The following is a 17,540-nucleotide window of genomic DNA, read 5'->3' as shown; positions in this document are numbered from 1 at the left end:
TGATGTTTGAGAGTACATAAAAGACAAAAACATGATAATTTAATCTTATAAAATATGATACATAGATGAAAAACACCGCACTTAAATATTTCAGTGGCAAAAAGGTTGTTTAAATACTGTAAATACTGCACTTTTAATCATTTTAAAGATTCATCGTCCTTGTGCTCTATGTTGTTTTCATGTTAAACAGAATACATTGCTTAGTTTCAATACTGCCGATTAAACTGATATTACAACAGATCACATTTTCCACGGACACATCAACATTATAACATTTACCGATGAGAAAATAAGTCACTTCTCATTAGTTCACAGTGTGAAAAGTGGTGCATGGTCAGTCTTAGACATGGCTCTTCGTTATTCGAGCCAATTACAGGAAAGTCTTGATACCAGATGCGGTGTTTTGATTGTATAGAATGAAAAGCGACACATCACATGATGAGAAGGGATAGACATATTTTAATTCCTCATGGGTATCGTCTCAGAGACCTTCGTCTTCTGTTGTAGAAATGCCTGAGCCCATGTTGCCGTGAAAAATTCATCATGTAATTTTGTTTGCGTGTGCTGTTGGAAGAAACAAACAGAGGAACTTTTCAAAATAATTGCCAAGACTTCTATGTCTGGGAAAAAAATGGGAACTTTAAGAAATGAAAAATAAAATGGTAGCATGCAAAGTTTATGTTCTGTAAACATAAAAAAGCCCACTCAAAATAATTATTAATTTTAGACATAACAGTCTTTTATCTACTAATGTATAAATCATGGAATATGCACAAAAAAAGAAAAAATCCATTTTAAATGAAACATAATTGCCAAGTTACTTCAGAGAAAGTAAAGTGCTTATGGAGGTGACAAGACACTGAATCCAATGAACTTTTATGAACCATTAATTGAAAATGGAAATTAAAGCTATGTTTTTTTAAATATATATTGGAGTCAATTTTGCATGGACTTTTTATTGGAATTAGAAAATGTGACCCCCATCTTCCTTTCTTCCTCTTCTGCCTGTTTTTGCTGACCATGGACATGCTTGCGAGATAAGCGCCAGTGACATAGAAGTATGCACGCTGACACATGTGCAGGCAGCATACTTAAGGACTTTTGCTGCGTCAGTAAAATCAGCCAGGGGATAAGGAAAATGAGACAGAAGTAAACATCCAGTGAGAAGTTTACTGGGACGGGGCACAGAAAAGAGCTCCAATTTATACCAATGGGAGCGCTTACCCCATTACCATCGATATAAATCACCCAAAAATCATCCAATCACCACTGATATAAATTCAAACACCCAAAAATCATTCAATCACCCAATACTTGAAAAAAGGAGTGGTGCACTGCAGCTCCAGAGCTGTAGCTCTTTAGGATTGTATTTTTTTTTGCTGAAACTATGGAATGAATATTAAAATACTGCATTCTTCTTTGATATGGCAATATGGGAGATTATTTGTTATTTTTTTACATGAAATCTGGAATTAAAGGGACACTCCAGTGTCCCATGAAGCTTCCCCAACAAAGAACGCATATCAAAGTACTTTATAAGTATGCATTCTTAAACAAGTTCAAAATATCACTTGCCCTTAGGAGAAACTATACTTTCAAAATGGCAATGCAAGCGAAAGCATTAAGTTTCCTTAATGTGAATTAAAAGCTGTTTGTGTCAATATTCCAAAAGGTTTCTCCCAATTTATGGCGAGGTTGAATGCCGCTACATGGAACTTTCACTTTAAATCAATGCACACAAACTGAAAGGGGATAGTAAACGTTGAAGCCCACTGCAATAAAATGGAGGCTTACATGGGTACAACGCTCCTATTAAGCCAGGGATTTTTGAGAGGTCCTGATTTTTTCAGATAATTTTTTTAGTCTCGATATTATACTCTTACCTAAAATTAACATTAAGTTAGCTTGACTTGGAGCTAACAGCAGGGAGGGTTTTTTTATTTATTTTTTTTTAAGTGTCAGGACATCAAATCCCAAAGTTCCTCGCTATGGGCTTCAAAATTTACTTATCTTGTTAAATCCAGATTTAAAAGAAAAAACATGTAAATAAACAGTTAGCATTACTGTATCATGTTGCTACATACCTTATGGTACAGTAACACTAAGAACATCAAGTGCTATTTGCAGACCAATGCCAGAAATACATTTTTAAATTGCTGTTAGTGGTTTTTCCACATGTCGGTTTCATGAATTAACAATAATGGTGCACTTTACTGTGAATAAGGATATTGTTAATGTTGGTGTTTAGGGGAAAACAATGTTTCTTAGTATTCCCTGTTCCAGAGAAGAAGGGACCAGAGTGTTTCCAGTCAAGTTATGTCAGTTACTACTTCTAGCGGAGAACCAAAAAGTTTACAAAAAATCAATAGTCAAGTTCTATATATATATGATATGTGATGAAATGTTTAAAAGACCAGTGGGTGCATAGGTCCTAGATGGCTTACTATTTACTTAATATATGTAAACAGTAATATCATCTATGGGAGATCCAAAATTAAGCCCCACTCCTATGCCTTGATTGAAGAAAGAACACCCCTGTATATTTAAGTGATACAAAATAGTACAGCAGTAATACACAATAGTCATGCCCATTTTTGTATATCTGTAAAGAAAACTGAGCTTGCCTGTCTGGTCACTATTGTAGAGAAAACCAAGAAGAGTTTAAACGAGGAAAGATGCTCATTCACTTGCCCAGCAGCTGCCTGTCGTATAGTAGACTGTTAACTAGTGGCCCTACCGGGGCATAAAAAATGGTGGTTCATGCTCGAAAACCCTCCAATGTGGCTAAATTGAAACAATTCTGCCAGGAAGAGTGGCCAGAATTCCTCCACCGAGATGTAAAAGACTCATCGCCAGTCAAATGTTTGATTGTACTGGTTGCTACCTTCGATAAATTAAATAATTTAAAACTGCATTTTGTGTAAACTCGTGTTGCCTGTCCTATATTACAATTAGTTGGATTATCTGAAACAGTGAAATGTGACAAGAAAGCCAAAATACAGGAAATCGAAAAGTGGCAAAAACTTTTTGTGTTTGTATGTATTGTGTTTGTATGACCAAAACAATACTACTGATGAGGAATAGACTGTTTCATCTACAGAGAACTAAAAGTAACCTAGATGTTTCTTAGAGCACTGGATTTCCAGGAAATGTTCATTCCTGACTCATGTCATTCCTACACTCGGTGTCTCTTCAAATACTCATCAAGTACAATGTATTGTAATTGTTCTGTGCAATAGGAAGTTCTAAGCCCACAGCAGATGACCCACATTGGAAATATGAATTTGGTCTTTTTTAGTCATGAAAACAGATCCAACATATGATGACCTTAATGGGACTTTAATCAATTTAATTATATAGATCTTCTGCTATAGCCTAGAATATTGGCTTAATGCCAGCTAGAGGAACCTATTGAGATCTTCTGATTACAACACATGATGCTCAATGATTTGATTTGTGGCCAACATAATCTCATCCATTTCATACACAGAAGTTTTGTCCATTTTCCTCCCCTATCTTTACAAAGGTTACCTGAGCCAATCTACAATATGATAGTGATAAAAAAATGTTAGGAATAATCTTGTAGATCATAAGAACATGAAACTTAGATGGCTACTCCCATAGTATACATAAAATGCAAGAAACCTTTTAATATTGATTCTGCACCTACCTGGATCCTCTCATTGTAATCAAAGCAATACACTAATAAAATATTAATAAGGAATTACTGAAAAAAAGGTTTGCTCTGTTGTGGACCATACCATCATCACAAACACGTGAGGGCCCCTGGATAAGCTCAGTGGATAAGGTAACCCTCAATGTAATACTGCTGATTTTTTGCATTTTACCTAAGCAATGAATTATAAGTCATATAATCATCCCTGTCATATGACCATTGTTTTAAATTTAAATCATAAAACAAAACACTCAATGATTTATGTAGATGAACAAGAGCCCCCAACGAAACATTTCTATATGATGCCCAGGTAACCTCTTCTTAATATATGGAAATTAAATGCTTGCTTTACTTTTTTCAGTTGGGTATTGTAAACAAAGGGGGACAGAAAAGTGCACTTACCTTACTCTAGTGTAGAACCAAGGAAAGCAAATAATGAAATATAACACAAGTTAGAAAATGCCTTTCTATGCATGCAGCACTGTCATTACTCATAAAAGACGGATGAGGTTTAGAGGCAATAAGCGACTTTTCATCTCTTATGAAAACAGAAATTGGAGATAATACTTTTGTTATAATATGTAACACATAACGTTTACTTGCTTTTTATGCCCATGCAATACAGAGATAAAATCACAGCATACAGAAACATCATGAGATGAGGAATGAGGAATAACAGATGTTTGTGGATGAGAGTGAGTTTTATTTACATTTTTATTAATATTTTAAACAAAAGTAGTTTAAACACAAAGCAGCCAAATATATATATATATATGTAACTATTAGGGTACCAACAAATTAAAGCTTTAAATTACTATTTCTGAACTGGCAGCATGTCATGTAGAAACCATTGGCGTCATAGATGAACACACAGATTTCTGGTTTTGTAAATGTCAAATTTTAAGACTTAAATATGTCTTGTGGAACAGTAATGCAATATATTACTCTTGTAATGGTTTCCAGATGCACACGCCAACATTAAGTGAAGTTACTGTGCAGCAGACAAGCGAGTGTGTCTAACAGCAGCTTAGAAAACAGAGAATGTGCAAATGGTACGCACAGACCATTCCAGCAATCTACAAGTGCATATCAACAGATAGTGGTTGCAATATAAAGGGACCTTGTATGTGCATCACATGAAACCTTATAAGCACATAAAGATAAAAAAGAAATATCATAGAGAATTATACACTTTTGGGTTCAATGTATGGGAATATACTACACTAGTTTAGAGTTTATTCATTCTCAAAGGCCATGCCGGCCTGAAAATGTCCCTGAGATGAAATCATTTATTGAAGGGTGTTTTTTGCCAATAGGCTTGAATGACCTACTTCTTAGCATTTTCTACAAGTGTGTCATTAGTTAATCCCTATTTTTAATAAAGTCCTATATCTCTCAGAAAGATGTGTTGTATTGCTTTGTTACAACACACAGTGAACTATCATGCCATAGACTAAATATAGTCCTATAGATTGGATTTATGACCATGGCTGGTACTGAGTATTAAAGAGTACCGAGTAATCTTTTCTATAAGAGCTGTTATGAAAACATTTTGTGGCCACCAATGAATGACTACAATATGAACTTGGTGATGGACTGATAAAGAGCTAATACTTGAAGAATCTTAGGGTAAGCTCATATCCAAAAATCTCTCACAGTACATCATAAGTGAAGGGCTCTGTCTGATATTAAATTCTCAGATGAAATCAAATCTAATTAATTTCATTAAATTCATTTGTCAAGTTATTTCTTCATAATATACAGTAATTATTATGAGATTTATTTGCCATCAGGCTACAAACAGCTTCAGTAAATGGACAACAAACCCTTTGCCTTCTCTTTTTTGTCTAGTTGGGGTTAATAATTTTCCCTTATTAACCATATAACCACAAACCATTTGTTGTTAGTGGGCAAGTAGACCTATATTAGTTACAGTTCTATGGCTAGCGTGGGTCTCTTCCCAAAAGAGAGGAGTAGATTAAGAAATGCCTGACCTTCAGATATTTATAGTGAAGTTTGAAGAAGCACAAAAGACAGTAGGAAGAGATAGGACTGAGAGGTGGGTGTAGAGTTATGAGAAGTAGAGAAAAGCATTATATGAACCAGGTGACCAAAGCTGAGTATGTTGTGACTTGATAATTACATTATGGCAACGCCATGAACACATTGGCTATTTTTACTCAAGGATACGTATACATTTTATATGATGTTTTTCTGTAAATGTATGCTTATAAAAATGACTGATGTGGTTGCCCTAACATATATATATGTGTGGGGCACCTATCCATTTGACATTTAGTTGAAATAATGTCTGTCTGAAATCCTATTATATAGCTTTGTGATGTCACTTAATATTTATATTTAATAGTTATTATAATGGTTTGACTAGACTCCAAGTTTGTACCCTTTTATCACTGACCTTTATGTTGTTTCAATAAGACTGTCGATTCTTACATACCCACATGGTAAGCATAGTGATGGAGAGTGGATGTGTCTTTATAATGACTGAGGCGGTGCAGATACTCACAGTACAACCTCTACATGATCCAAAGCCCATTGATCATGACCTGTTCCACCGTGCCGTGGTTGCCACCAACGTAGTAAGACTCCTTTCACTCGCGCTTCCCTACAACAGAAGACCACAGTGACTCAACTGCAATAATATCACAGTTAACAGAACATTTACTGGCCATATTATGACAATAGGGGAGGCTATACATTTAATAACTGGGCCGCTAGAAAAACAGTTTTTTAATGGAAACTCAGTGTCAATATATGCAAAAATATATATATATTGTGGCTGTTTCTTCTTTATCTCTGGATATGTCGCTCAATTTGTTTTTTATCCTTTTTAATCTTTACTTTTAAAGTTTTGAATAACATGGATGTAAGAGAATAGCACAACAGTTTTGAGTGGGCACAGTTCTGTAAAAGAGTTGACTCAATTATACACCAATGCTGTTGTATAACATCCATAAACAACAAATAAAGAAACAATAATAAAATACAAGCAGCATATAAATATATATATATATCAGCAGGATATAAAACACAAGGTACAAATAAGCGCCTTATGCACACCTTGATGAGTAGGTTTTGCTAAAAGACAATGTTAAGATATTACAATTGATCCATGTTCATATTTTATATTAAATCAAAAGAATCAATTACTTACAGTGGGATGTTGTAAGATACTCGCTGGGCCTGTATAAAGTCTTTTGGCTGGTGCTGGGCAATGACTTGCCATGTGATCCCATTATTGACGCTATATTGTAACAACACAGCCTTATCTACTGTGTTCGAGTCACTGAGGTTGGTATTGCAGCTCTCGGTCTGTGCAATGCTTCCAATTTGAAGGACAAACATAATTTTGCTTTAGAAGGAAAACAAAGGTACAGATGAAAATATAGATTAGCCAACAGAAGCATCTCCAGACTATATAACACCACTACAATTAAAGTATAATAAACAACATGCTATAAGGAGTCACAGAGACTGTTTAAAGTATATCATTAAATGTCTTTAAATGTCTTTCGATAAAAAAGAAGTCTTACTTTTCTGGTTTAGTTTATATATTTTACAAGATTATAAAAGGTTAGTTATTTGTAGACACAGTAGATGTTCAATAGGCAGTTTCATCTTGCATCTGGCAATTCTAGCTTTGCCTTACACTTTGGATACATACAATACACTGACATCCACCATATGATCTAGATACAGATACCTGCTAACACTGGCACTCTTCCAGAGATCAGTCACAAAAACATCACATTATTTCCTTGTGAGACACTTTCTTTTTAATTTATAAAGTTTATAAATGAACTTTACTACCTGCTTTTTATGCTGCCTTCTGTTCTGTTTTTGCAATATTGGCATTTAACTACTGTCAGTACATCTAAGATGAAAAACCTCGTTAGTATGCTATTTTATTCAGACCATGTATGAAATTAGTGCTCTCATACGATAAATTGTCTTTTAATCGTAAGATATGGTGATTGGTGCTTTTTCCATCATACATGTGGATAAAATAGGCTTGATCTAAAGACGCATCTAAACCTTACTTGGTATTAATGTTGGTAGAAATGGTTACCGATCTAACTACATGTCTTAATTTCTAAAAAAAACCAAAACAAAACACTGAATATCAATAGAAACTGACAATTACTATGTGACTCAGGGAAATGTACATATACCGTATTGGCTCGAATATAGGCCGCACTCCCCCCCCCACACTTTAAGTCTTTAAAGTGGGGGTGCGGCCTATATTTGGGGTCTAGCGCCCGACGGGCGGGACATGCAGTGCCGGGCAGGCAGCGGGGTTAGGATACAGATCCCCCACAGCGGTGCAGGGGACCTGCATCCTACTCTAATCCTATCCTAATCCTGTGCTCAGACAGCCTCCCCTGCCAGCACCTCCCACGGGGGGAGTGCCGGCACGGTAGATTGTCCAAGCGCATCGTGCAGACGTTCACCGGCAGCGGCGATGAGCGTGCACGACCTCCGCTGCCGGCACGTCTGGTCGATGTGCTTTAACAATCTCCCTTGCCGGGAATTCCCACGGGGGGAGTCCCGGCAAGGGAGATTTTTATAGCACATCTTGCAGACGTGCCGGCAGTGGAGGTTGTTTCTGCTCGCATCGCTGCTGCCGGTGAACGTCTGCGTGAACAATCTTCCTTGCCGGTACTTCCCACGGCGCAAGTGCCGGCACCGGAAGTTGAAGTGTTATGTGTAGATGTCCCCTGCCGGCCCCGCAAGACCCCGTGGAGTCTGGTGGGGGTTGGGGTGGGGAGACATCTTGGGGACAGAGTGGCAGCATATCTGGGGGGGGGTAGAGTGGCAGCATATCTCGGGGGGGATAGAGTGGCAGCATATCTTGGGGGGGTACATCTTCGGGACAGAGTGGCAGTATATCTCGGGGGGGCAGAAACCTTTTTCATAAAAAAAAGCACCTAACTTTTAGGGTGCGGCCTATATGCGGGTGCGGCCTATATCCGAGCCAATACGGTATTATTTTGTTGATACTGGATACTTATTTATAAATACATCATGGAAAACTTTATCTAGAAAACTTTAGACAGTCTAAAGAAACAGAAAGCAATTCAGCATCTGCAGAGAGAGAGAAGAAACACTAAAGCGGTGATAAACTAACCCCTCCAAATGTATTAACTGCATTTGTTATGAAGAAACATACTGGGATGAGCTAACATCTAACTAAAATTACTTTGTGTTCATTGGGTGCCGTGTTTTTTTTATCTTATAAAATACGCATTGGTTTTAGACAATCAATGATCCTAGGCTGTGATTACAAAGGCTTAACATTTATATAAATCTTGTCTCCGTATCAAGCCCAATATATGCACATTTGAATGTAGGAATCACTGAATCACTAGATATTATTGCTTATTGTATTGCACATTAGTTGATTTGGAAATTATAACCTACACTTGAGTATCTCTTGACTTTTTGTTGCAGTGAAATATTAATTAAGTATAAAAATATGGACACAAATTAACAAATTAACAAACATACCTGGCTCGAGTAAGATCTAGTGGTTTTGTTATGGCTTGTCTGATCTGGCATCCATTGAAATAAAGTGAGTCTCCATGTGCATAGGGAGCCAGCTGTCCACATCCATTTCCTATTACACCTCCTTGAATATTTTCCCAATTTATTTCTGTTACTTTTTCAGATTCAAAATTGTCTTTGATGTAACTTGGGAGGTCATGGTTAAATATGGAGCAGTCATCACCTGAAAACAATTGTTAAACTTAAAAAAATCTTTCATCCAAAGTATTACATTTTAAATATGTACATATGTATTAAGTTTTTATATTTTGGTACTTTATAGCATAGAGCAGGGGCGTCCAACATGCGGCCCGCGGGCCAAATGCGGCCCGCGGAACCTCGAGGTGCGGCCCGCGTGAGATCGGCAGCCAGGATCATAAGAGCCCTGCTGCTTACTTGTGGGAGGGTCCATTCTCTGCTCCAGTCCTGCCTCCTCTGTGGGGAGAACGAGGGAGGCCGCGCCCCCTGCTGAAGTCTGTGAGCGGCATCGACAGCTGTAGAGCAGGTAAGGGGATGGGGTAGGTTGTGTGAATGAGTATGTCTGATTGAGGGAAGGAATCTGTGATGAATGAATTTGTGTGTGTGTGATAGCATGGATGTGTAAGTGCTGGAACCTAGGCATGATGGGACTATGATTGCTGTTAGCAATCACACTCCTATCATGCCAAGTCAGCCAGTACATGCTGAAACCTGGCTAGCTGCCCCCCTTGTGTATTGAGGCTGCCAGCAGTATGGGGTCTGCACTCACAGCCACCCTGTACCAGCATGTATTGGCTGACTTGGGATGATAGGAGTGTGATTGCTAACAGCTAACAGCAATCTGCTAACAGCAATCACAGTCTCATCATGCCTAGGTTCCAGCATTCACTGGTTGCCTGGGTATAAAAAGAGTGTGTTTTCTGTTAGCAATCACACTCCTATCATGCCAAGTCATATTGTTGATTTTTTTTGTCCAATTTTGGTGTGTTACTTTTAATAAAAGTGTGGCTACACACTAAAATTGGAGAAAAAATACAATGCCCAGCCAACCAGTACATGCTGGAATCTGGGTATGCCTGAGATTGCTGTTAACAATCATAATATATAATTTTTTTTGTACAATTTTGGTGTGTAACTTACTTTTATTAAAAGTGTGTGTGTGGGGGGGGTCACTTTCAGTTTTGGCTAAGTGAACCCTGAATTTTTGGTTTTGGTCCAGAATTTTAATTTTAGTGCATCCCTAAAATAAATAGAACTATTTTATCTTTACTTATACAGAATCCTGCTGTAGGCCCAGAAATCCCAGAAATCAGTGAGAGAAAAGTAAAGGTTTTGTGTCATTTACTTTATTTTAATCTGCATATCTTATTAAAGGCCATATTTTCTCTCAGTGAAAAATGTGTGGCCCTCGCACGTATACAATTCTGTTGAAGTGGCCCACTGCAGAAAAAACTTGGACACCCCTGGCATAGAGGAAACAGACTGCTGCAGGTTTCTAGGGACCTAAAAGATTGTATGGGGCCCAATCTAATACTTAGAACCATGGAATTTGCTATTTTTCCTAATATAGAGACTTGGGCCTTAATCAGTCATTGGACTTGCCTTAGATTCAGGAAAGCTTTATGCCTTTCCCATGCATGTTTAAATTGCCTCACTGTATTAGCCTCTACCACTTATAATGATTAAAACAGCCTCACTGAGTATTTTGGACAATATGGTGAATTTACTTGTGTTTACAAGAAGCTGGACCATATTAAAGAGGAACAGCCATATAGAAAACAAGTACATATGTGGGCAGGCTTTAAAAGGACCCCTAAATAACGAATTGTAAGGAGGGCCGACTGCGTGATCTAATAGAGATGCCTGATTCACCAGTATGACAGGACTGGAGTCTCTTTGGACTCATAAGAAAGACCATATGGGACACTTAGTACCTGTGAGCTAAAGAAGATTACTGTGTCCACTAACAAATACATGTAAACTAATGAATGCAGTAAGGGACACAGATTTATCATGTTTTCATATATATAAATGAACCTCGGTATTGCATATTGTAAGTTATGTTAAGTCCTTAATTAGAGCTCTTCTAAGCCTAGAGTCACACTTGTCCCATTGGTGCCAACAGTGACACTGCTATTAAACTACATACTACAAAAGAACTAACCTTGGTAGCCCTCATCACAAATACAAACAGTTCCTGTTGTACAGTATCCATGTCCGCTGCAGAGCTTAGGACAAGCTTCTCCAATATATACATGGTCAACTGCCCAACTCTGCTTTTCCGCCTCATCGCCTTTCTGAATCCAGCGGAACTGTGTTGCACTGTAGGGAAAACAAGGTTAATTAATGCAGCGCACCGAGTACACATTGAACAGTTATATCACCATAAAAAATAACCGAAACATACATTTCACAAAATACACCATAATATGATACAGATTCTGCTAATAAGGAGGACCTACCTTGATGATACGTAATCTGGAAGCTGCAATGTTACTCTTTTCCAAACCGAGCTATTGACAGAGTTATAGATGGTGGCTTCATGGAACTGAAATGGAGAGCAGCCAATACTATTGGTGGAAGAAGGAAGACACTGGGTCTGCACCAACTGCCATGAGTCTGTCCTATTTCAAGCAATACAAAAGGGCAAAATAGTCAACATACCTTATTTTCTCTTCCTTAATTGTGTTAACATTTAGCTTTCTTTAGTTATTTTTTCCATAGTTTGACAAACATAAGTCTAACATCTGATCAGTTGGAAAAAAAGAAAAGTTCAATAAACGATGGAAAGTAATAATCAGCCCCTAGCGTTCAAGCGTTAGCAAGAAATTTATGATCATGTGACACCTGCTAGTTCTAGTCATACATTCCTTTAAAAGCTGATTTTTCTTGTTACATTATTGAACAGTGCAATATTAGCTTCATAAAATCAAATAAAGTGAGTTTCAGGATACATATTTCAAAATTTGATGAAGCCCTTGTGGAGTTAGTATTTTATCCCATAAATAATTTGATTCTGTCTGAAAAGAGACCTTAAAAGAGGTCGTAAAAGCTTATGCCACACTACATAATTTTCTGTAGTGGCAGACTGATGATCTAATATAATTTATTAAGAAATATACAGAAAGCATGCATATTGCTATGGTCCATAGGCTGCAGAAACACACAGAGCACTATGTCCAAGTATGGGTCCTTACAAATTATCTCCAAACATTGTAATAAAGCGCACATACCTGGCATCCTTGCTATATTCAAGCATTACAGAGTGAAGATCTACACATGAGTTGACATCACATCCAACCACAATCTGTAACCAAGAGGTAAAAAATTATGGTAATCAACTCAATTCTGGAGCTAAATTTACACAGAGACATGCTATATGTTCTATGTAGCACGTACATTTGATTGATACCATGTTGTGATGTTTTTCAGGAATTCAAGAAGTAACAACAATTATCATAAACATAAAAAGTAATTCAATATTCTGTAACTTGGATTGCTGAATAATAACACTATAGAAAAAAAAGGGCGGCACAGGGCCAGATTGCCTCTTTACTATATTTTGTCATATTTGTTCCTTCAGCAAAAGTGCTTTCCCAGACACACATTATATATTGGAATATTTGTTTACGTACACAGTTTTCTTCTTGTTCTGGGGCTGGTCTTCATAACACATAGTAAAGTCAATGAGTTGAAGCTACAACTCTCTTGCAATCTAACCCTTTAGTAAAAAAACATAATGACTGAATATGAAGAAGGCATCTTAGAGGTCTTGAAAGCTATTGACTCCATGTTCTGAATATGTTGGCCCCTAAAAGCATCACATAGTTCCAAGAGTTATCTGTACATATTGTAAGATTTCAGTCGATTGTCAGAAAAGCATCTAAAACAAAATTCTACCTTGAACTGCATCATGTAACCTGGCTGGATAATCAGCTCTCTTGAGGACAGTATATTATGCGTCTTGTCTTTCTTTTTGTTGGGCCAGTAAAGGTGAAATGATGGGTTTCCACAGAAGCCAGCAGTTCTTACAGCATTAGGAAAAAAGCTCCAGTGTTCATCATGGGAAGTACCTTCTAATAAGAAAAAAGTGATATATTTTAGGTACAGGTATACATGATGAGATATAGTCACAGTTTTACACATTACAGGCACATTAATGTCTGCTTGGAATGTGCAGTAAATTATTTTAATGGAAAAAAAGGATTTAAATAAAAAATGTTTTTCTGAGAAGCCTACCATCATCAAAGGTGTCTACAAGTTGACTAGGATTGATCTCAGCTCCTCCAATTAAGATATTATCAAGGGCCCACTGAGAACGATCCTGGCCTGTAACGACTAGGCTGTTGCTGACTGTGAATGGCTGCCACCAGCGAAATCGTGTTGTATTAGTCTGTGCATGTTCTGGCAGAAGAATGTAATCATATCGGACTGACATGTATTTTTGGTAATCCAATTCATGAAGCAATGTCCATGTAATTCCTAAGAGAAGAAAGACAAAACAGCTTCAATTCTTGCTGGCTATTATATAATACTACAGAAGAGAGATAAGTACATAAAATATTTCATCTTCTTCCTACAGTATTTATTTCAGTGCAAACTTTCTGAAGCAAGAGTCAGCGGGTATACAATATACACCTGCTGCTCTTGACAGATGTTGAAAAATTGTTGTTACCAAAATAGCCATTAGGACGTAGGCCTTAAAAGCTTTCAGCTGATAGCAGGAAAAGTACAACATACAGTGGCAAAGAAATTTGAACTTGCCTCCATCAATAGAATAATCCAACAGGACGCCTTCTTTTCTGCATGTGGGTCTGCGACATGATGTCATGTTCTCGCTGCCAATTCTTGCCCAATACTGCACAAACCTAGGGGATTAAAATAATGTAATCACATAATCTGTGTTTTCAAACAAGGGCTAGCTACCAAGTTCTTGGCAACTGGGTAGAGTTGACTAAATCTTCCCACATCCTTTGCTTCATCTACGCCTCATGGAGTGAAAACTGTGCAGATCAACTGACAAAAAAAGAAAGATACCTTGAGATTAAAATTTTGCTTCTGTTCCCTAAAATATATCTAACAATAATCACTGCATACAATGGACAGCAGCTTATTAATATAGGTTAGAGAGGTTTGTAGTCAGGCTACTCTAGTGGAGGATGTCTGATTGCCCAAGGGACAACATCACCACCATGAATGAAGCCCATGGAACAGCGCAGCTTAGGTGGAGTGGGCCTTGACAGAGCTAGGTGGTGTGCATAAGGAGTGATTTAATTTGATTGGTTCAAATCTGTTATGGGTGGGGTTACTATCAAGGTATATAAGTGGCAACCATTTTGTAAACGGTCACTTAACTGCTTTTCTAAATCCTGGTTGTTCAGTTATTTGAGCGATTCGGAGAGGCTTTTGCTTTCTTTTTCAGATACGGAGCAAGAAATTGAGGCGATTTTGGAAGGAATTCGGATGGCTACGCGGGAGCGCGGTACCGGATGGCTGAGGGAGCGGCTGGCACCTGTGCTGGATGTCGGGGCGATCCCTTCATCGGGTCAGCCTGTGCGGTGCACGAGGCCTCCGGAACGGCTGAGCCCGGAGAGGTCAACGGGAGGACGGCGTGTTCGAAGTCGCTCGGGAGAACGGCGCGACGAGAGTGGAGGAGGCCGGAGCGGAGCTGGTGTTCGTGGGAGCGGCACTTCACGGGCACCGCGTGGTCTGCAGCAGGTCCTGGCGGAACGGCGGAGGATGGAGGGCGACCTGGCTGGTATCGATCACGGCTACGTCAGCAGGTATGAGGAACCGAGTGCGGCGGGCCCCGGGAGGTCGAGGGGTGCTGTCAGGTCTGCGAGGGGTGAGACAGGTGGCAGTGTGGTTGGTGGTGCGTCTGCCCCTGAGGTACGAAGTGGCGGGAATTCACCGTCGTTCACCTCAGAAGAGGAGGGAGCGGCTTATGCAGCGGTGAGGGTAAGTGGCAGCCCCCGAGCGTTATCTTCAGGCCTTCGGTGCGGGGAAGGTGCTGTTTCTGCGACGGCGCAGCTGGCTGAGGATGATGGGAGTTATGCGATGGGCCATGGGCGGCCTCGTGGTGCTGTCTCCGGACTCACGGCCACTTCGTTGGGCCGGGCACAGCGTATTACACAGGATGCTAGGGTTTTTGAGGAGGCTAGTGGGAGGCAGGTGGGCCGTGTTGGCTGCACTTCTGATTATGGGAGCCAGTCTCAGGATGTTTTTCTGCTCAGGGAGGATGTCGAAGCATTGGTTTCGTCTGGAGGTTTAGGTAGGGGTTTAAGTAGGGCTTATATTAGATCTAGGTCTCCTAGTAGGAGCCCGGGGAGGGATGGTAGGGAGGCGAGTAGTTTTCGGTCCAGTATTTCTGCAGTATTCCGGCAGAGTTCTTTATCTCGTGGGGAATCTCTGTCTGTGCCTCGGCTTTTATCTCCTTTAAGGTCCACCAGTGAGGAAGGAGTTCATCGCCTAGTTCATCAGAGACGTCCAGCTGCGGCGGCTGGGAGTGATGGGAGTACGTCCTTGCCGGAGGAGCTTCGTGAAGGCAGCGGCCAGGATGCAGCCTCGGGGCCATGAGCTACGGCCGGAGGTTCCGGTGGTGAGTCTCGAACATTGGTTGAAACTCAAAAGTTGTTGGATGGATTGAGGGGTTTGTTGGGATCTCTACAGAAGGGGTCTCATGTGGGTTCTGGTTGTGGTCAGGTGTGGTCTGCGGCTAGCTCCGGACTGGGAGTAGTGAGGTGTCAGCGGTGGGTGCTAATTCGTCGGTGGTTAGTGCCGAGCGGGCAGAGTTGACAAGTGGAATTCCTGATTCGGCTAGGCAGAATGCCTATGTTTCTTTTGCTGGTCCCTTAGGGGTCCATCTTAAGCAAGATATAAAGGATAAGATTTGGAAAGGGGAGTTTGTGGAGATATTTTCTCTGTTACCTTTAGAGGAGTTTATTGATTTGAAAGAGGAGGATAAGAAGGATGCTAAGAAAGAGGAGGAGGAAAAGAAAAAGCGCTATAGGAAGATTCCCAAGTCGTTTGGGAATTGGTTGAGGGGTTTTTGTATTTTGGCTAGTGTTAATCGGTTAGAAATCACCTAACTTATGCTCCCCCCTTTTCGGGGAGAAATCACCTAACTTATGCTCCCCCCTTTTCTGCTACTTGGATGGTATCTGGGAGGCTTATAGGACGTATGGGGGTTTAGCATGGTGGAAATACGACGAGCAGTTTAGGCAGTGGTTGTCGGCTAATCCAGGTGGGACCAAATGGACCTGCCATTATGGATGAAGCTTATGATGGCGCAAAAGGCGCAGCCGTTTCAGTCGGGGGCCGGCGTGGGCGGTCACGGTTCCACGTCGGCTGGTAACAAAAAATGTTTCTGCTGGCTGTTTAACAACAGCCATTGTAAGTGGGGGTCAGCTTGCAAGTTCAAGCATGAATGCTCAGGTTGTGGGGGTTCCCATAGTTTCGCGAAATGTTTTAAGAAGGGTAAATCTGGAGGAGTCTCGGGCACTACACAGTCCGGGTCCTGGGCCGCTTCCTCTGGGGCTAACCCCGGTGAGGTTAAACGCGATGCTACCTTGGCTAAGCCGCTACGGTGATCGCGGAGCGGCACAGTTGTTTGAGGGTTTTCGTTATGGTTTTTACATTCCTTACTCTATTCGGCAGTTTCAAAGTTGTAGTCGTAATTTGAAATCGTTTTTGGAGTTTACGGAGGTGGTGAGGGACAAGTTGGCAAAAGAGGTTTCTTTGGGCAGGATGGCAGGTCCTTTTTCTTGTCCCCCTCTGGATAATTTACGTTTGTCACCATTGGGGGTTGTACCTAAGAAGGAAGTTGGGAAGTACAGGTGGATTCATCACCTGTCGTACCCGAAGGGTTTATCGGTGAATGATGATATTGATGAAGTGTTATGTTCCGTCTCCTATGCATCATTTGACCAGGCTGTCGAGTTGGTTAGGAAGGTGGGCCTGAACGCCCTTATGGCTAAGGCGGATATTGAATCGGCTTTTCGTTTGTTACCGATTCACCCTGATTGTCATCATTTGTTGGGTTGTTCCTTCAAAGGTCAATATTTTGTCGACTTGTGTCTCCCTATGGGTTGTTCCACCTCTTGTTCTTATTTTGAGAAGTTCAGTTCGTTCATTGAATGGGTGGTCAAGATGGAGGCGGGGAGTCGGTTTTTGGTACACTATCTTGATGACTTTCTTTGTGTGGGCCCTTACGGCTCGGGTGAATGTGGGTATTTATTACGGATGCTGGAGTGGGTGACCGGGACGTTTGGTGTTCCACTGGCTGCAGACAAGGCCGAAGGTCCCACTACCTGTTTAAGTT

General features: G+C 40.1%; 1 protein-coding gene across 1 annotated transcript in view; it reads right to left on the bottom strand.

Moving 5' to 3' along the window:
* Positions 1-467: 467 nt before the first annotated feature.
* The window catches only part of LOC149302902 (reelin-like), a 172,798-nt gene continuing 155,725 nt past the window's right edge, over positions 468-17,540 (bottom strand). Inside the window, exons 58-67 of the mRNA XM_089482100.1 lie at positions 13,985-14,088; positions 13,460-13,702; positions 13,121-13,296; positions 12,454-12,527; positions 11,683-11,844; positions 11,385-11,542; positions 9,206-9,425; positions 6,852-7,049; positions 6,204-6,302; positions 468-564 (exon numbers count right to left, since the gene is read on the bottom strand). Coding sequence (XP_089338226.1) covers positions 468-564; positions 6,204-6,302; positions 6,852-7,049; positions 9,206-9,425; positions 11,385-11,542; positions 11,683-11,844; positions 12,454-12,527; positions 13,121-13,296; positions 13,460-13,702; positions 13,985-14,088 — 1,531 coding nt within the window. The remainder of the gene's footprint in view (positions 565-6,203; positions 6,303-6,851; positions 7,050-9,205; positions 9,426-11,384; positions 11,543-11,682; positions 11,845-12,453; positions 12,528-13,120; positions 13,297-13,459; positions 13,703-13,984; positions 14,089-17,540) is intronic.

Source organism: Sceloporus occidentalis, unplaced genomic scaffold (assembly GCF_023333645.1).
Source record: "Sceloporus occidentalis isolate IW3139 unplaced genomic scaffold, rSceOcc1.0.p SCAF_17, whole genome shotgun sequence".
NCBI classification, from domain to species: domain Eukaryota; kingdom Metazoa; phylum Chordata; class Lepidosauria; order Squamata; family Phrynosomatidae; genus Sceloporus; species Sceloporus occidentalis.
The sequence above is the reverse complement of the archived record's forward strand: the minus strand, read 5'-3'. Positions and strand labels throughout refer to the sequence as shown.